The sequence below is a fragment of the Triplophysa rosa genome, linkage group LG10 (assembly GCF_024868665.1).
Source record: "Triplophysa rosa linkage group LG10, Trosa_1v2, whole genome shotgun sequence".
Taxonomy (NCBI): Eukaryota; Metazoa; Chordata; class Actinopteri; order Cypriniformes; family Nemacheilidae; genus Triplophysa; species Triplophysa rosa.
Genome location: NC_079899.1, coordinates 15,934,437 through 15,951,293, shown reverse-complemented (window position 1 = coordinate 15,951,293; position 16,857 = coordinate 15,934,437). Strand labels below are relative to the sequence as shown.

The 16,857-nt window shown below is 38.4% G+C and overlaps 1 protein-coding gene across 3 annotated transcripts in view; it reads left to right on the top strand.

The window, feature by feature from the left end:
- Window positions 1–16,857, top strand: part of rps6ka1 (ribosomal protein S6 kinase a, polypeptide 1) — a 55,868-nt gene that overhangs the window by 35,709 nt on the left and 3,302 nt on the right. Inside the window, exons 1-17 of one of the 3 annotated variants that reach the window (XM_057343290.1) lie at window positions 5,220–5,320; window positions 6,405–6,458; window positions 9,297–9,413; window positions 10,758–10,839; window positions 11,582–11,662; window positions 11,893–11,972; window positions 12,062–12,168; window positions 12,276–12,313; window positions 12,509–12,651; window positions 13,120–13,190; window positions 13,420–13,508; window positions 13,649–13,713; window positions 13,802–13,904; window positions 14,207–14,337; window positions 15,252–15,377; window positions 16,227–16,316; window positions 16,557–16,715. In XM_057343290.1, coding sequence (XP_057199273.1) covers window positions 5,279–5,320; window positions 6,405–6,458; window positions 9,297–9,413; window positions 10,758–10,839; window positions 11,582–11,662; window positions 11,893–11,972; window positions 12,062–12,168; window positions 12,276–12,313; window positions 12,509–12,651; window positions 13,120–13,190; window positions 13,420–13,508; window positions 13,649–13,713; window positions 13,802–13,904; window positions 14,207–14,337; window positions 15,252–15,377; window positions 16,227–16,316; window positions 16,557–16,715 — 1,578 coding nt within the window. In that variant the 5' untranslated portion in view covers window positions 5,220–5,278. Of the gene's footprint in view, window positions 1–5,219; window positions 5,321–6,404; window positions 6,459–7,242; window positions 7,610–9,296; window positions 9,414–10,757; window positions 10,840–11,581; window positions 11,663–11,892; window positions 11,973–12,061; window positions 12,169–12,275; window positions 12,314–12,508; window positions 12,652–13,119; window positions 13,191–13,419; window positions 13,509–13,648; window positions 13,714–13,801; window positions 13,905–14,206; window positions 14,338–15,251; window positions 15,378–16,226; window positions 16,317–16,556; window positions 16,716–16,857 lie in introns of those variants that run through there. The other 2 variants (XM_057343288.1, XM_057343289.1) reach the window with 2 other exon arrangements.

Here is a 16,857-nt window from a genome sequence, read left to right as displayed (position 1 = left end):
ACACGTGTGTTGTGTTGACACGCCGGACAGAAGGGGGGTGGGGTTCGCTGTAACTCATTATCAGTTAAAGAGACATGCACCAAAACGGGTTGCTGTGAGCATAGCTGTTTTTGACGAGGCAAGAAGGGTTTTGTTTACACAGCCATTGAGTGTTTTTAAGCAAAATATGTTCCAGACATTTCGCGAAGACCCTAATAAATCATACCAACTTGTTGAAAGTGCTCGTCTGAGGAGACCTTTATAATATCATATTGAATGCATTATTAGGAGGGCCTTTCCATTATTAATCTACACATCAGAGAAAATGTCTGGATGGTGTAGGGCCATAGACATGGTCTCCCCTTAAAGAGAGTTCATTAAAAAATAAATATTCCGTCATCATTTCTTTTCACCCTCATGTCATTCAAAAGCTCTACATGGCTGTTTCTTTTGAGAAACACACAAAAAATATTTTGAGAAATACAATGGCAATGGAGGCAAGTGTTGTTTGGTTACCAGCATTCAAAATATCTTCTTTTGTGTTCTGCAGAAGACAGAAATTAATACAGGTTTGAAATGACAAGAGGGTGAGTAATGATGACAGACTTTTCATTTTAAGGTAAACTATCTCTTTATCTCTCTAAATTTTTAGTTACACCCTATATCTTTCTCATAAGAGAGATGCTGTTGTTATGTAGTTGAAAGCTTCTCTAATGTCAGGAAACCCTTGCTGATATAATTGTATAAGAATTTATCAGTTAGTGCACTTAACTGTTAACTGGCTGTTCAGATGTTGCAGACGCTCTTCTGGCTATTGTCCTTTCTTTTCTGCTCTGCTCTCTTGTTCTTGTCTCTGCTCCTCTTAGCTTAACATGACTCATTCCAAACTTTCTGAATTTATTTGCATTTTCACTGCACAGTTATTGCGTTTCAGTATTCAGTGTTAGTCAGGCTGTTGAGCAGTAAGGTTAAATCTGTCTGCCCTGCAACACTTGACTTTTTCTTCTTTCCCCTCATGCATAATGACCCTTTGTTTCATTGGCATACACAGTCAAAACTTAAAATGTGACTGGTTCAGTTCTGCAAGAGCAAGGTCAATGATGAACCTCACTGAGATTAGTTGTTTTGTCTAGTCAAAGAAAAGCATTGTCTTTTGGCTCAGATGGTTATACTTCAATTCAATTCAATTTTATTTATATAGCGCTTTTCACAATGTGCATTGTTCCAAAGCAGCTTTACAGGAGCAAATAAGAAAAACACAGAAAGGTAAAACACAGCACAGTGCATGGTGTTTATAGACCAAGCAAGATCATTATAATAAATAATATCTAATAAATAAATGAATAAATAAATAAATGCAGTCTCCCGGTGAGCATGCCAACACTGCACTGCTGTGGCGAGGAACCCAAACTCCAATGATGAATAAATGGAGAAAAAAAAACTCGGGAGAAACCAGGCTCAGCCGGGAGGGCCAGATCTCCTCTGACGTATCATAGCTGCACTCAGTGACCCCGACCAAAGCTACCGAGCAACGTCCACGAAGAACAGGGGAGAGCCCACGAGCCGAAACCGTGCAGGTCCAACCCGGTCCCATTCCGCGATCAACAACAGACAACAACCAGGGAAAAATAGTAATGGCATAATTAACTTTATTCCTCTGTTGTCCGACATCGACCACAAAACAAGACCAACCAGACCAGACCCACACAGTCCCAACAATGAAACGCCCCGAACCACAACCAACAAGCCCCCCCACTCCCTTCAAACACCCACCCAGCAACCTCCAATCAAAGTCACTGAGTTCAGCTATAACTTCAAACTGCTGTCATGTGATGTAAGTTTAGCATTAAATAACAAGTATTGTAAATTTAGCATTAATACTTCTGTTTTTTAAGACACATCTACATTTTTTCTCCTTTACACTTTTGTGAAAGGCTTTTAAATCCGTAAAAAAATGAAATTTTCTGTAAACTGGAAAAACAGAAATATACCGTATTATTGTTTCCTGTACAATTATAGGATATAAGGATATATATTAACTTGTTTTCCCCATTTTTCTTGTAAATCTTGTAAAAAAAAAAGAAATCTTGTTAAAAAAACTGAAATTTTATGGCAGCTGGGACGTAAACTGTAAAATAACAGTTTTCCCTGTAAAATAAAAAAACAATTCCCTGTTTTTCTTGTAAATTTCCGGTCTTTTTCTATAATTAATAGATCCTCCAAAAAATTACACATTGGACCTTTAATGCATTAGCTAACATGAACTAATTATAAACAATCCTTCTTCCTGCGCTTATACATCTTGGTTCATGTTGATTTCAGAATTTACAAATATATTTTTTATGTATTGATGTTGATGCACAGTGTGGACAAACATGAACAGTTAGACTGTCATTAACATTAACAAAGAAAATTAAATACTGAAAAACTATATTGTTCATTGTTTGTTCATGTTAGTTAATGCATTTACTGTACTAATGTTAACAAATACAACCTTATAGTTTTGTAGTGTTTTCAAAAAATGTGTTAAACTGAGATGAGAGTATCAAAATCTTGATGGTAGCGAAAAGCATAATATAATTAGTAATAACGACACCAAGGGAAACAATGTGTAAAACTTTTCAACTGTGTTCTGCAGACACAGGGATGAAAATCAGGCAGTAAGTCTATTGTGGTCTCTTCAGTCTCCATACTGTTTCCATGCTTAGTCATACCGTGTTTCTATTTCATTGGCAAGGGCAGGATCAGAGTTGTTCTTGGTCCTGATAAAGTTCAGGATTGTGTACCCACCCATGTTCTGGCAGAGAGAAGCAAAGGGTGTGGAACGCTGTGGATTTGTAGAGTTTATCTAAAATGATCTGTTAGGACTAACAGGCTGATGCTGTAATCCCAACCAGACAAAGCTGGCTCAGGGGAGTTTTTTTTAAATGTTAATGTCATAAATCTCAATAATCCACTGCATTTTTTAGCCTGTGGGTTGTGCTTTCAATAATGCGATCAAACTCTGCCTTGTAATTCAAACACGCGAATCGTTATTGGAGTTTGTGTTTGCTAAGATTTAGAAACCCAGTGTTTGTTTGATTCTCAGCACACACTTTAGGCAGAATAATGCTTTTATAGTGAGTGGATAAAATATTAACTAACAAAACCTACATCTTTATGGTTATACTTTGGAAAATGTAATTGTGTGTGTGTTTTTTTTATGTACAAAATGTTTTTCTTCTATCTGGGCCTTCTGCTGTGAAGGTGAACAATGATCTCTACAGGAGTGCATTCAATATCGTCTCAGAAAGTAATGAGATTTTCTGAATGAGCTGCTGTGTGTATGCTGGTTAGATATGCCTGTTTCGACTGAATTTGCAAAGGATTGAATGGGTTTTGGTTATCACAGATGACACAACACTACGTTCAATGACCATGACATTCAGTCAAACAGTGAAAAGTGAGAAATCACAAAGGAATCAATAACAGAGAAGAATAAATATAATAATGGTATAATATATTGACATGTGACCTGTGTTTGTGAGATATGTGCATATTCTGAGAGATGGTGGATGCAGTTATTTTAACATCAATTTTATTGCATTTTAACGCTTTCCAATATTTTATTTTGATTGGTCAATTGCCTATTCTACGTGATATGATCCGAAACGAAGTATGTCATTTGACAAAACAAAAAACGTGTACTATTTAATGGGGTTTTTTTACGCTTACTTGTTAAGAAGCTGTGTAATAAGCAAGATAAACAGTCATTTTTACAAATAAAGAAATATTTAACCAAAAAATGAAAATTCTCTCCTTTACTCATCTTCATACCATCCCAGATACTGTACAGTATATGACTTCCTAAAGCTGAACACAAACCATGTTATTTACGTAAATATACTGTTTCTGCTTGTTTTTGTAATGCCATTGGATGAAAAGCACATACAGTATATTTCTCATTATAAAAATAATCCATTCAATTTCAGTGGAGAGCCGTTTTTGTCGTACACATGAGAGGGTGAATAAATGATGATTTTTAAATGAAAAAAAAAAATAGATGAATTAGAAATTCTTGAGGCACTTGAGCATCAGTTACCTATGTGGTACACAATACTTTTCTCTTAATTCATTGATGCAGTCCAAACAAAAATGAACTAAAATATTTCTCTCCATCTCCTTGAGTCTTGCATCAGCCACATCCGCTCGAATTTACTTTTCTATTTATCCCATTTTTTCCTTTAAAACCTTATTACATTTTATGTGCCGCTTGCCATTGATGTAAGCAGCGGGTTTTACAACCTCAATGCCGCCATACACAGACCTGCTCTGCCCTCTAGTGGCCAGTTACAAAACTGCACCGGCACGCACAGTAAACAGATGTGCTTGTTCCAAATAAACGCACACTCGAACAATTCATGTCTCTCAGAGACTCTTAAATTGTGAAGTACCCGGCCACTTACCACCAGCCCAACCAGACTCTTCTCTGCCCATTAGAATTTCATGTATATTCTCTCTGTTAACGAGGATCGCATATTCACAAACAGCTTTCGCTGATCAAACGCGTACAGACTGGTGTTTCTGCCCATTCATTCTCACAGCCTTTTTTCAAGCTGATTGACATGAACGCGTTGTTTCCATCATTTTTCACGAGTCACGATTACACACACACACACCAGCTGCGCGTGTCTTTGTTCGGTATGAACGGTTCTGTAAGTCCACGGCAACAGGTGGCCGCACAAAGAGCCCAGTCGCGTGCGGCTCCCGCTGCCTAGCAACTCATGCGGAGATCATACTCGCATGCTTTGTAATTATGCTTTCATAGTGGGTACTCGATTTTATTTGTTTCCTATGCATGAGAGATTTGATTGTAACTGTTAATTACCAAAAATGACAACTTTTCATAAAAGTAGTCCGTTATGAGGAGAAAACTTACATTCAAGTCATACATTTTCAGTTTGTGTGTTCCCTGGGAATTGAACTCGTGTCCCTATGAATGCTACGCAAGAATATTCACCACATAACGCTGTTTTAGAATAACTACCTCACCACTGAATGTCAGTTATGACTTAACATGGGTATGTGTTTTGTGGGGAAAGATCTCTGTGTCAGTAAATGCGAGGAATAAAGTGACTCAAGTTCTGACATTTGGTTTTCATAGTTTCATCATTTCCTCCACTGTTCCCTCACTTGAAGGCCAGTGACCTTCAGCCTCTGCGGTTCTACTACATTTCCCCATTTCTCGTGACTTAAGAGGTCCGTGTGAGAGAGAGATCGGTCACAAACAGCCCTGCTGTCCTCATGGGTCAGGGTGGAGATGTGGAGGCATATATTTCGTACCAAACCACGCATGCAACAGGCAAGTCTACCTGTGCTTCATCTCAGGACAGTATGTTTGTGAGGATAGGAGGAGGGCGGTCGCTACTAAAGAAGAAAAATAGAGAGGACGGGAATTGTGTAATTATTGTTTTTGCTAATCTGCTGAGACATCTCACCTGTGTTACCCTTTTTACATGCTTAATGAGTGCGTTGAAGAGTTTTTATATGTAGATTTCTGAAGCGGATTATACGATTCCGAATGCCCTTGTAAGACAGCTCCTGTCATGGCTAATTTTCGTCGTGTGACCAGCTCTGGTTTGAACATTTGTGAAACAGGAAACGTCTGGTTTACAATGCAAAAGACGCTGTTTGGATCTTTGCGGGTTGCGAAAATATATATGGTGTTGAATTCTTTGAGGTTTCCTTTGCTGTCTAAAACACAAGAATAGTTTAGTATAACCTTATTTAATAGTGCTATTTTTTGCTATTGTGATGTTACAGCGTACAGAGCTGGATGTGTTCACCCCGTCACGAAACCAGATGTTACACCAGAAGTGCTGTTTTGTGCAACTGTTTGCATTTTTAAAGCGATGAAAGTGGCATGAAACATAAATGTGTAAAAGATATAAATGTGATATAGTGGCAGTTGATTGTAAAAATGACAAGCGATAAAATATTAGAGAAGTTTCTATCCCTCCCTCTCTCTCAGCTTCAGCAGAAACAGGAAGTTTAACATTTGTTCCAACTATCAGTGACACTCTGATTGTGTATCGGTCAGATTTGGCCGACATTGTGGATCCAGAAGTACCACGATGTAATGTTCATCTAGGCGTCCTCATGAGGAAATTGCTTGATGAAATCTAGAAATGCAAAAAGGATTTTGTGACGTTTAGGAAATATCAAATATCAGTAACTCAGTCCGCAGCCGGTAGAAGTCGATGGAAAGCCCCCAATGTGAATGAAAAACAAATGGATGTGGTTTTATGATATCATGTCCTACTGATACAATTTCAACATTTTATAGCCATGTTCAATTCTTCACCATACTTTAACAAAACCAAAATGTACTTTTGCTCACAGTTTGATTCTCTCTTTATTTCTTTTACCCAATCCTGAATGAGCAGCACAAGTCAGAGATCACCTGGGTAGAGAGAGAGTTTGCTGATATCTGTGTGAAGGTAAGAGTTTGTGTAAAAGCTCTGAGCATTCTGCTTCTCTCTCCAGCTATGAGCTCTGTCATATAAGTCTATAAGCTCGGGTTCATAAGGGATACTTCACCCAAAAATGAAAATTCTGTCATCATTTACTCACCCCCTAGTAGAACTGTCGAAATTGTGTTGTTTTTAGAAGAATGTTTGTAATCGGACAGTTCTGGGGCACTATTGACTTCCATATTAGGCAAAAAAACATCATTTGTTGTCGGTGGTGACCCCCAAAACATCTTGTGTGTTCAACAGAACAATGGAATTTCTACCGTTTTAGAACAACTTGAGGGTGAGTAAATGGTGACAGAATTTTCATTTTGGGGTGAACTGTCCCTTTAAGGGAAGAGGGGTGCTGGCATGCCGGCAGGTCCGTACTTTAATGACCGGTCTGGGTGTTTGTGTGTTGTTGTTGGATTACGACTTCCTCTTATGTCAGATTGGTGTGTTCAGGGCCAGAGGAAGAACCCGTGTCTGAAAGGACCTGTGTATTTTTAGCTCAAGTGATGTGAGGAGGAAATTAGCAAGGGATTGTGGAACAGGATGGGCATTTTGGTGCAACCAGATGGAAACAAACATTCATCTACATCTGACGTTTATAAAAGAGAGAGAGGAAGCTATTCTATCTATCTACCTAATCTTTTATTTGGCCTCCCCCACACTTAAGTGTCATATCCTCTCTCTCTCACACACATCTCTCTCTCTCTCGCTCTCTCTCGTTCTTTCACCAGTTCAGTTTTCAGGTCTCTGTCTCTTCCTTCCTCTTCCTGCTTACTTTAGTTGCTGAGAAAGGGTAGGGCACGCACTTTCACTCCCATACACACACACACACACACCGCTTCGTCTCTGGGATGAGTTTTGTCGTCCGTTCCTGCCCCGACTGCAGGCGGATGGGGGGATCAATGGGATGCCCTGGCTAGAGAAGGGATGAAGAGATGGAGAGAGAGAAAGAGAAAGAGAAGGAGAAGAGGAAGTTTAAAGTCAGTCAGCTGTTGACTCTCTACCTGTTCAGACGGCAGCACGGTAAGACTTTAGCGAATGGCACACAGGCCAGAGAAGAGACGAACAGTACCACAAGCTCGGCTCCGTCTAGCGCCGCCCCGACTGATGAACTCACAACCTGGACGGTCAGTACACACACACAGTATAATCGCATTGGTGTGTATGTTGGGGAAATAGTTTGTTTTTTAATGAATTGGGCTGCAACCGTTGTTGTCGGACGAAGTATTTTGTCTGCCTAGCTGTAGCTGTACATTGTACTTTGTAGATGTACAATGTAAACTCTGTAAGTGACTTGAATGTTGTTGTGCCTTTTAAAAGGACAGTTCCCCCCAAAATAAAAATTCATCATTTACTCACCCTCAAGTTGTTCCAAATCTGTATACATTTTTCTGTTCTGATGAACACAGAGAAAGATATTTGGAAGAATGCTTGTAACCAAACAGTTCCAACACTGACTACCATAGTAGGAAAAATTACAATGGTATTCAAAAGTGTCCCAGAACTGTTTGCTTTTTTCTTCAAAATATCTTCTTTTGTGTTCAACAGAACAAAGACATTTACAAAGCAATTTTTTGTACTATGGTAGTCAATGGTGGCCAATAACTGTTTGGTTACAAGCATTCTTCCAAATATTCTTCTCTGTGTTCATCAGAACAAAGACGTTTATACAGATTTGGAACAACTTACCTCCAGATTTGGAGGGTAGGTTTCGTTTTTGGGTGAACTGTTCCTTTAAGACAACATACAGTTTATTTATCTTGCTGACACTTGAGTGTGGCTGTTTCTTCTTCAGAGCTGATACAAGTGTTGGTAACACCCTAAGACCTGTCTGCTAAGTTCCTCATTGAACTTTGACCTTTGATGGATTGAGTTTGGTATTTAAAGCACAATAATACGTACCAAAATGCTTTTAAAACTGATTTAATTTTCAAAAGATTTACAAAAGATTTTTGTACCACCAAGTAGTAATTAGCGGGACAGGGTTTGATATATATATTTTTGTTTGACCAGGGTTATTATGTTGGTTTGAATGATGCTGGCATTGTAGAAGTGTGGGTCTGTGTGTGAGCTTTCATTGTTCTCTTTTCTCAGAACGCTGTTTAATATTTATTCGCTCATTAACCAAATATGTTTTACACACACTGAAGTCACAGGGAAATCTGACATTTGGTTGAGAAGTTTTTTTTCCTTTCTACTTCAAACTGCCTAATGAAAGATAAACTGCTTTTACAACACTTTCTGTTGCTTCTCTGTTATCTCACCGACATCTCTCAGAAGGGCAACTTCCTAAAAGACTAATATACTAAATAACGTTTGAGAACCAAGTGTTTTTGTGATCTGGGGTGCTAGAAGATGCAGGTTCAGTTTTAAGAATGAAAAAGCAAATGAATGATACATTATGTTCTCAAGCAGAGCACTAAAAGATCTAAGTCTTAGTATCATGACTGAATTTCTGAGAATCTCTGAATGCTGATATACTGTACTGCAGCCAATGCATACCTTGATGGGCGGAGCAATTGGCCTCCTACAGGGGGGCTCTGTGGTTTGGAAAGCTGTAAACCTCCCTGTGCCTCATATCATGGTGTTGTATGACTCACTTGGATTTGTCATTAACAGTAATATTGATTAACTCTTTCAAAAGCAAGGGCTCAACAGTAATATGAAGAAGCTATTTGTTATTGTAAAATAAAGAAAATTGGATGTATAGGGATCGTCTACATCAGCATTGTCATCATCCTGTCCAATCATGTGCGCTCTATATGTTTTATGCCAATTAAATGAATATAAGGACTTCTCCTATTTCTGTTTCAGGATGATGGTGACATCAAGGAGATCAACATCACTCATGTGGTTAAGGAGGGAGCGGAGAAAGCGGACCCATCCCAGTTCGAGCTGCTTAAAGTGCTGGGACAGGGATCCTTTGGAAAGGTAACAACATGTGTACAAACTCTAACAGAGTAATGCTTCTACAGTACTGTATATAAGTTTCTGTCACAGGTGATAAGATGCTGTTTAGACTGTGACAGTGGTTTGCGGAAGCCAAAACTCACGCTGGTCAATGCGATACATAAAAGTGTTTATGATATGAAGAGTTAGGGTACGATCACACAGAACGCGCTTTTCATGTTCGAAAACGCGAGGCACGCCGCGCTGCTCTTTTGGTAACTCTTTGAAAAGAGCAGCGCGCAGCGTTTTTTGTATGTTGATAGGTAACCCGAAACAGCCACAACAAGTTTCTCCTCCATGTCTCCAGGCGTTCCGAGCATCTGTAAACTTCCGTTGCCACAAGGGAAGCCCCGCCTCTCCACTCATTCGATTGGACAATGGAAAAAAGCGCACATGACGTCAAGTGCTTTTCTGCTCAGAGTTGAGTTTTTTTCAACTTCGGCGCTCAGAGCGCTCCGCCTAAAACGCGAGGTGCAGGCGGCAGAAACGCGAGGCGCCCGGCGCGCATAAGCAGCGCGCAAAACGCTCCCTGTCAACTGAACACAATTCAAAAGAGGCGCGTCTCACAACAAAAGACGCGCTCTGTCTGATCAGGCCCTTAATTTGCAAAAACATAACTCCGTTTTTAAAAATGTTCAAAATCATGTTTTTTATAGTGAATTCAATTAATATCAACCAAACTGCAGTTGGGTTGTTTTGATTAAGTGAAACAAAAAAATACAGCTAACTAACACAAAAAAACATGATAAAGACATAATAATACAATAAAAAAACATCATATTTGGAAATGTTTAAAAACGGAGTTATCTGTTTTTGCAAATAAACCATATTTAGAAGGTTAAACGTTAGTAATGCCAGTCGCTTTTATCAGGGTTTGTGTGCCATTCAATGTGAATTGAGAATGCCCTCTTAAAATTGTTAATTTCGCAAATTTGAAGGGGTTTAGCAAACAGGGTGTAGCAGTATAATAGAAATTCCAAGTTATATAACTGTTGTAAGTTTAGTTTTTAATAATGCATTTTTTTTATTTGTATGAACATGTCTTCGCACTTGCAACATATGGGGATTTCCAATACTGTTAGATGCTATTAATATCAGTGTTTAAAATGCTACCATTAGAAATGTGCACTCAATTTCTTACATTTACACCTTGTAGGCATTGCCGATCTGATTCAAATTGTATCTCCTTTAATAAAAGGTGGGCAAATTTCTATTTCAGAGTTTTGCCCACAGCTTTTTTTCTGCAAAACTGGCCCTTAAACCATGAGTGAGTAGCTTTTTGCAAACGCTTTGATTCCATTGTGAAACTGCTTGTGTTGTGCACAGGTGTTCTTGGTTCGGAAGATAACGCCTCCTGATAATAACCAGCTCTATGCCATGAAGGTCTTGAAAAAGGCCACACTTAAAGGTACAGTGTTTGTGTATACATACACGCACACACAGTCACACCACAAACCACACCTGCTTCCTTTTCTAATGTAAACAATACTTCGAAACAACAACAGCTACTTTCATTCTGCACTGTTGTTTCCTGGGTTGTCTACTTTTTTTATCACTTTTATAATCTGTAAAATAACTCATAAGAGATTCTCACCCTAGAGAATTACACCAATCACACCAAGTCTGTATAATTGCTAAATTATACATCATGAATAAAATAAAAAAACTCTTCAAACACAATTTGCAGTATCAAGAGCAGAGTCACTTTAAATAAAGCAGTTTTGCACATTTCCGCAGATGCTCATGTAAATTCATGCCGGTGAGGTTGCTGCAGGTTAACGTCAACTCCTCTGCGGGCGCACACACATCCTGTGTTTACAAGTGTGCACCCCAATGACAGGAAAATCCCACCATGTTTACACACACTGTGTGCTCAGGTGTCTGTACAGAGAAATCTCTGATTCTCTCTCCTTTTATAAGGATTCAGAGATTGGAGTCTGTTCTAATGACAGCTGATGACATCACTTCCTCTGTGCACATGCTCTCTGTTATATATCATAATAAATGTAGTGGATTTGCAGTTTATTTTTATTTGTTTTTAACTTTTTAATAAAGCCTAGTGTGTTATAAGTTTAGTGTCTATTATGCAAAGCCGATCTTCATGTTTGTATGTTATTTACTTCTAAACCTATGAACTTTGTTTGTCACAGTGAGGGACCGTGTGAGGACTAAAATGGAGAGAGACATTCTGGCAGACGTCAACCATCCCTTTGTGGTTAAACTCCATTATGGTGAGTTAATGTAATGCTTTAATACAATATTACTAATATGTTTTGCATGCTACTGTACTTCCCCATTCTTGTATGTCACATGACGAAAAATGTTAGTCGACAATAATGCAGTTTTTATTAGTTATTAAATGACTGTGTGTTCCAGAATAATTCTGTGTGTGCGTGCGTGCGTGCGTGCGTGCGTGCGTGTGTGTGTGTGTGTGTGTGTGTGTGTGTGTGTGTGTGTTTAGCATTTCAGACGGAAGGTAAACTCTATCTGATTCTGGACTTTCTCAGAGGAGGTGATCTTTTCACCAGGCTGTCAAAAGAGGTAGATTTGAAATGCACAATGCAGTTTACTATACATTTCCACATTACATGTAGCCTATTGACTTTGTCTCTTCCTCTGTATCCGTTCAGGTGATGTTTACAGAAGAAGATGTGAAGTTTTATCTGGCTGAGCTGGCACTGGGTCTAGATCACTTACATGGGCTCGGCATCATTTACAGAGACCTTAAACCTGAGAAGTACTCACATTTTACTCGCATCACACTGACGTTAATACGATGTTTTTACTTAAAGAAATGTTATTGTGATATTTGGCACAGGCATTCACTAATATTTCACATTCTAGTATCCTTCTGGACGAAGAGGGACATATCAAACTCACAGGTACGATTTAAACATAGTATCACTTCCTTATCACTTATCTGTCTTTTTCTGTATTCTGTTCAATTTATTGCATTGGTATAATTGTTTTACATACAAAAACAATGGCAGATCTCTCTGTGAAATGCTGCACTTGGGTCATATTTTAATTTATTGATGTACAAATGACATGAGTTGAAGTATGCAGATTTTCCACAGATTTTGGACTTTGTAAGGAGGCTATCGACCATGAGAAGAAGGCTTACTCTTTCTGTGGGACAGTAGAGTACATGGCTCCAGAGGTTGTCAACAGGCAGGGACACACCCACAGCGCTGACTGGTGGTCATTCGGAGTACTGATGGTACGTTGAATAATGTAATCTCACTTTTTGCGAGACTTAAGAATTATTTTCAATCACCTGATCACACCATTTTGGTTAGAAACCCCTTTTTCCCTATTTTATGTAAAGTAATATCTAAAACTAAAGGTTTTAAAATGGAGAGAGACATTCTGGTCTTAGTGGGTGCTGTCATTGTTGATAATATTTCAGGCAATTCCTAATGCAGACCTTTTAATACATTACTTTTATCTATTTTCTTTTAACCTTATCTTCTTTTTTATTTAACTCCATAATGAATATAAATTCACCTGTGTTCAAACATAGTGCGGTGTGGTGTAAAACATTACAAATGTGTATTGTGTTACTGTTTACTACATACTACAAAGCTTGTTTTCTTGACATGCTCAACAAATGAATCTTTATTGTTGGGCCGTGGTTTGTCATATTTTCTGTTTAAATGTGTGTTTTATCTGCTTGTCTTTTGTGTAGTTCGAGATGCTTACAGGATCACTGCCATTCCAGGGAAAAGACAGAAAGGAAACAATGAATCTCATCCTAAAGTGAGGATTCGATGAGTTTTTATACCCTCCTACATTGCTAGTAGATATGTTTAATATTAAAACTGGGCTTGCAGACACTTCATTTCTATTACTTTGCTGAACAGAAAATCCGTTTCAATCAGCAAACAAGTAAAATATTTCCCTATTATTCATGAGTAGTGACTTTGCCTACAGGTTTGTGATGATTTTTTGTTTTTGACGCCTGATCATGGTTGGGTTTGTTTTTCAGGGCGAGGTTGGGTATGCCACAGTTCCTTAGTGCTGAAGCACAAAGCTTACTAAGAGCCCTCTTCAAGAGGAACCCCATCAACAGACTTGGTATACAATTCTTTCTTTACTTGATGTCATTTCCTTTATTACTTTGTATTTGCGATGAAGTTGCTCTGTTGCTGACATGGCAATGAAATGCAAACTGTTTTGATCTATTCTTATGTACTCTAACCCTGACGTTTTACCAGGATCTGGGACAGATGGAGCTGAAGAGATCAAACGGCATACATTCTACGTGACCATTGATTGGAATGTAAGAACTTTTCTGCAGATCTGAAGGAATACTTCGTCTCATCCTCCACCATTAAGATCTGAGTGAAGCATTTTCTGATTATTTTTAGAAACTCTTCAGGAGAGAGATAAAACCTCCATTCAGGCCAGCTGTAGCCAGACCCGACGACACCTTCTACTTTGACTCAGAGTTCACATCTCGTACCCCTAAAGGTAAACAAGACATTACTCACAGCTCTGACGCATCACAGACCGTTTTTCATTTTCTTTTAGCGAAAAAAGTTTTTAATACATAATGTTGTTATTAAAACGAAGTGTCCATTAAAACAAGTAATTGCATATTTTCATAGTTTTGTGGTCTGTATTGGTAAGGTAGACCTAATGGCTGTATTTTCTTATTTCAGACTTGGTTCACTGTTATATATTTAGAGGTTTGGGGAATTTTGTATGTCAGCAGAGGCTAATATAGAAAATAAGTATGGTTCATGGTCTGTCTTCTGCGTGTTTCTTCTCAGATTCTCCAGGTGTTCCCCCCAGTGCAGGTGCTCATCAGCTTTTCCGAGGCTTCAGCTTTGTTGATACGGCAATGCTGGAGGAGGATAGTAAAGAGGAGAATACAAAGCCCCCTCCGCACCCTGTGGTACAGGTCAGTCATCTGTCATGTAAACCATCCTTAAAATGACAGTTTGTTTCTTTATTTGCTATAATTAATATGGGCTTTTCCTATATAAGCTTTTTTGTTTTGATGTTTTTTTAGCTGTATTGACCCCAGAAATGTCCCTTAATTGGTAAACATGTGCAGACATTGTTTTTCATGACGGTTTAGTAAAATATGTACATTGGGGAAAGTATTGCACCAGGATAAAGGGGAAGCTTCCTTTAAAACGTATGTCCTAACATGAAATTAAAGAGAACATTTTTTTAATGACCAAAATGAACATCAATAGTCTGACCACAAGATGGCAGTGTTTCTATATATCGGCAGTACTTGATTTATGCAAGTAATGCCTTTTAATCAAATTGGTGATGTGATGACAATGGTTGATAATGATAGTATCACATTATTTTGAACACAATTTGCAAAAATAAAAAATATTTATTTCCAAAATATTCATTTTTTGCTACTGAAAAACAAAACAGAATAAAAAAAAATAAAGCTACAAATAAAAAGAATTTTAACATAAAATTAAAAACACCTCAAATTAAAGCCTAAAATAAAAAAGGAACAAAAAAACATTATGTTGACACAGGATTAAACAAACATCCTATAAAAAAATCACCATAGCTCAACAATTCATATTGTATTTCTTATGTTGCATGTGTCAGTTCCTATTACTGTAATTAATCATTATAGTTATATCATCCCTCTCTTTATTCAGCAATCAACCCTTCCTAATGTCCATGTATTAGTGTGTCCACTAGCCTATTTGTCTCTGTGAAAGAATCAAATGATTGAATCCTCAGTTATTTTGCACATGTTTGATATTTAAATATGGGTGCTGCGGTTTGTGTGTGCGTGTGTGATTCTCAATTGTCTGTTGTGCACCTGTCTCCAAGCAGCAGCTTCATGGTAAGAACATCCTGTTCAGCGATGGTTACGTGCTGAAAGAGGACATCGGCATGGGATCTTTCTCTATCTGCAAACGCTGCATACACAAGGCAACCAACGCAGAGTATGCAGTGAAGGTTAGAGGCCATGATATTGCATGGAAGTCTTACTTCTTAAATGTCTCTGAAAATAATTGTCTTATTACCTAGATTAGTATGTCGGGAATATATTTTATCATTACACCTTATAATCGATTGGATTTGTACGTATACAGTATTTGTCAAAAGTGATATACAGGGGGCAGTAATTTTGCGCGTTTTTTTTTCCTAGACACGTCCTGGCCTGGAAGTCGCGTTTGTCCATAGCACACGTCATCGAGGTTCTCACATTTCAGTTAAAAAACCGTTATAAAATTAACATTTATTTCTCTTAAGACATATAATCATTGTAGTTTCATTCTTACCTTGAAATATAACGGTTGCTTTTCTGAAATAAAACCTGAAATAAAAACCTTGATGACGTGTGCGGTGGACAAATGCGACCTCCGGAGGTTGTACCCGAAATCCTGGCCAGGACGTGTCTGGGGAAAAATGTCACATATTGTCACCCTACAATATTTGCTTTTATTTTTCCCTAGGGTTAGATTGAAGTACAACGATATGAGTTGTACTAAATGGTCGGTTTATTTTAACACTTAAAGGGGTCATATGGCACGAATACGTGTTTTTCTGTGTCTTTGGTGTGTTATAAGTTGCCCATGCATGTATTAGACACGTAAAATCGCTCAAATTAAAGTGACGGAACAAAAGATGGTTAGAGCATGGCGCTAGCAACGCCATGGTCATGGGTTCGATCCCAGGGGGGGTTGCACATAGTCAGAAACAAATGTATAATGCAATGTAAATCGCTTTGGATAAAAGCATCTGCCAAATGCATAATATAAATGTAGTCTTCAGGTAACTGACGCATCACTTCTAAATTGACAGGTAATCGAGAAAACAAGCACTGACCCATCTGAAGAGATTGAGATCCTGCTGAGATACGGCCAACACCCCAACATTATCACTCTCAAAGATGTAAGTACAAACACTTAGCAAGAATCAGAAAGACCTTTAGCGTTTTATGTACTAATGAACTGTGACTTACAATATTATTCAGCATTTCTAAAATGTGAGCACTTAAAAACAAACTTGACGACAACCTGACAACTCTCGATCTCTAGAGGACATGCATTGCTGCTTACAATAGGTGAATGCAATAAAAACAGATTCATGTGTACCAATACAGGTTTTTCAGTAGGGTGTGCTGTATTGCAGGTGTATGATAATGGAAAGCAGGTGTACCTGGTCACAGAGCTGATGAGAGGAGGAGAGCTGCTGGACCGAATCCTCAAGCAAAAGTTCTTCTCAGAGAGAGAGGCCAGCGCCGTCCTGCACACCATCACAAAGACCGTGGAATACCTACATGCACAAGGAGTGAGAAAACACACTTTTACACACAATGTGCCACTATGATTCAAAGCGTGTGACTAAGCCTTGCAGTCCTCTCCTCTTTGTACTTGTCTCCGCCCTGTCTTTTCAACACTTAATGTGATTTAATGCTTGTTTATGTTGACCT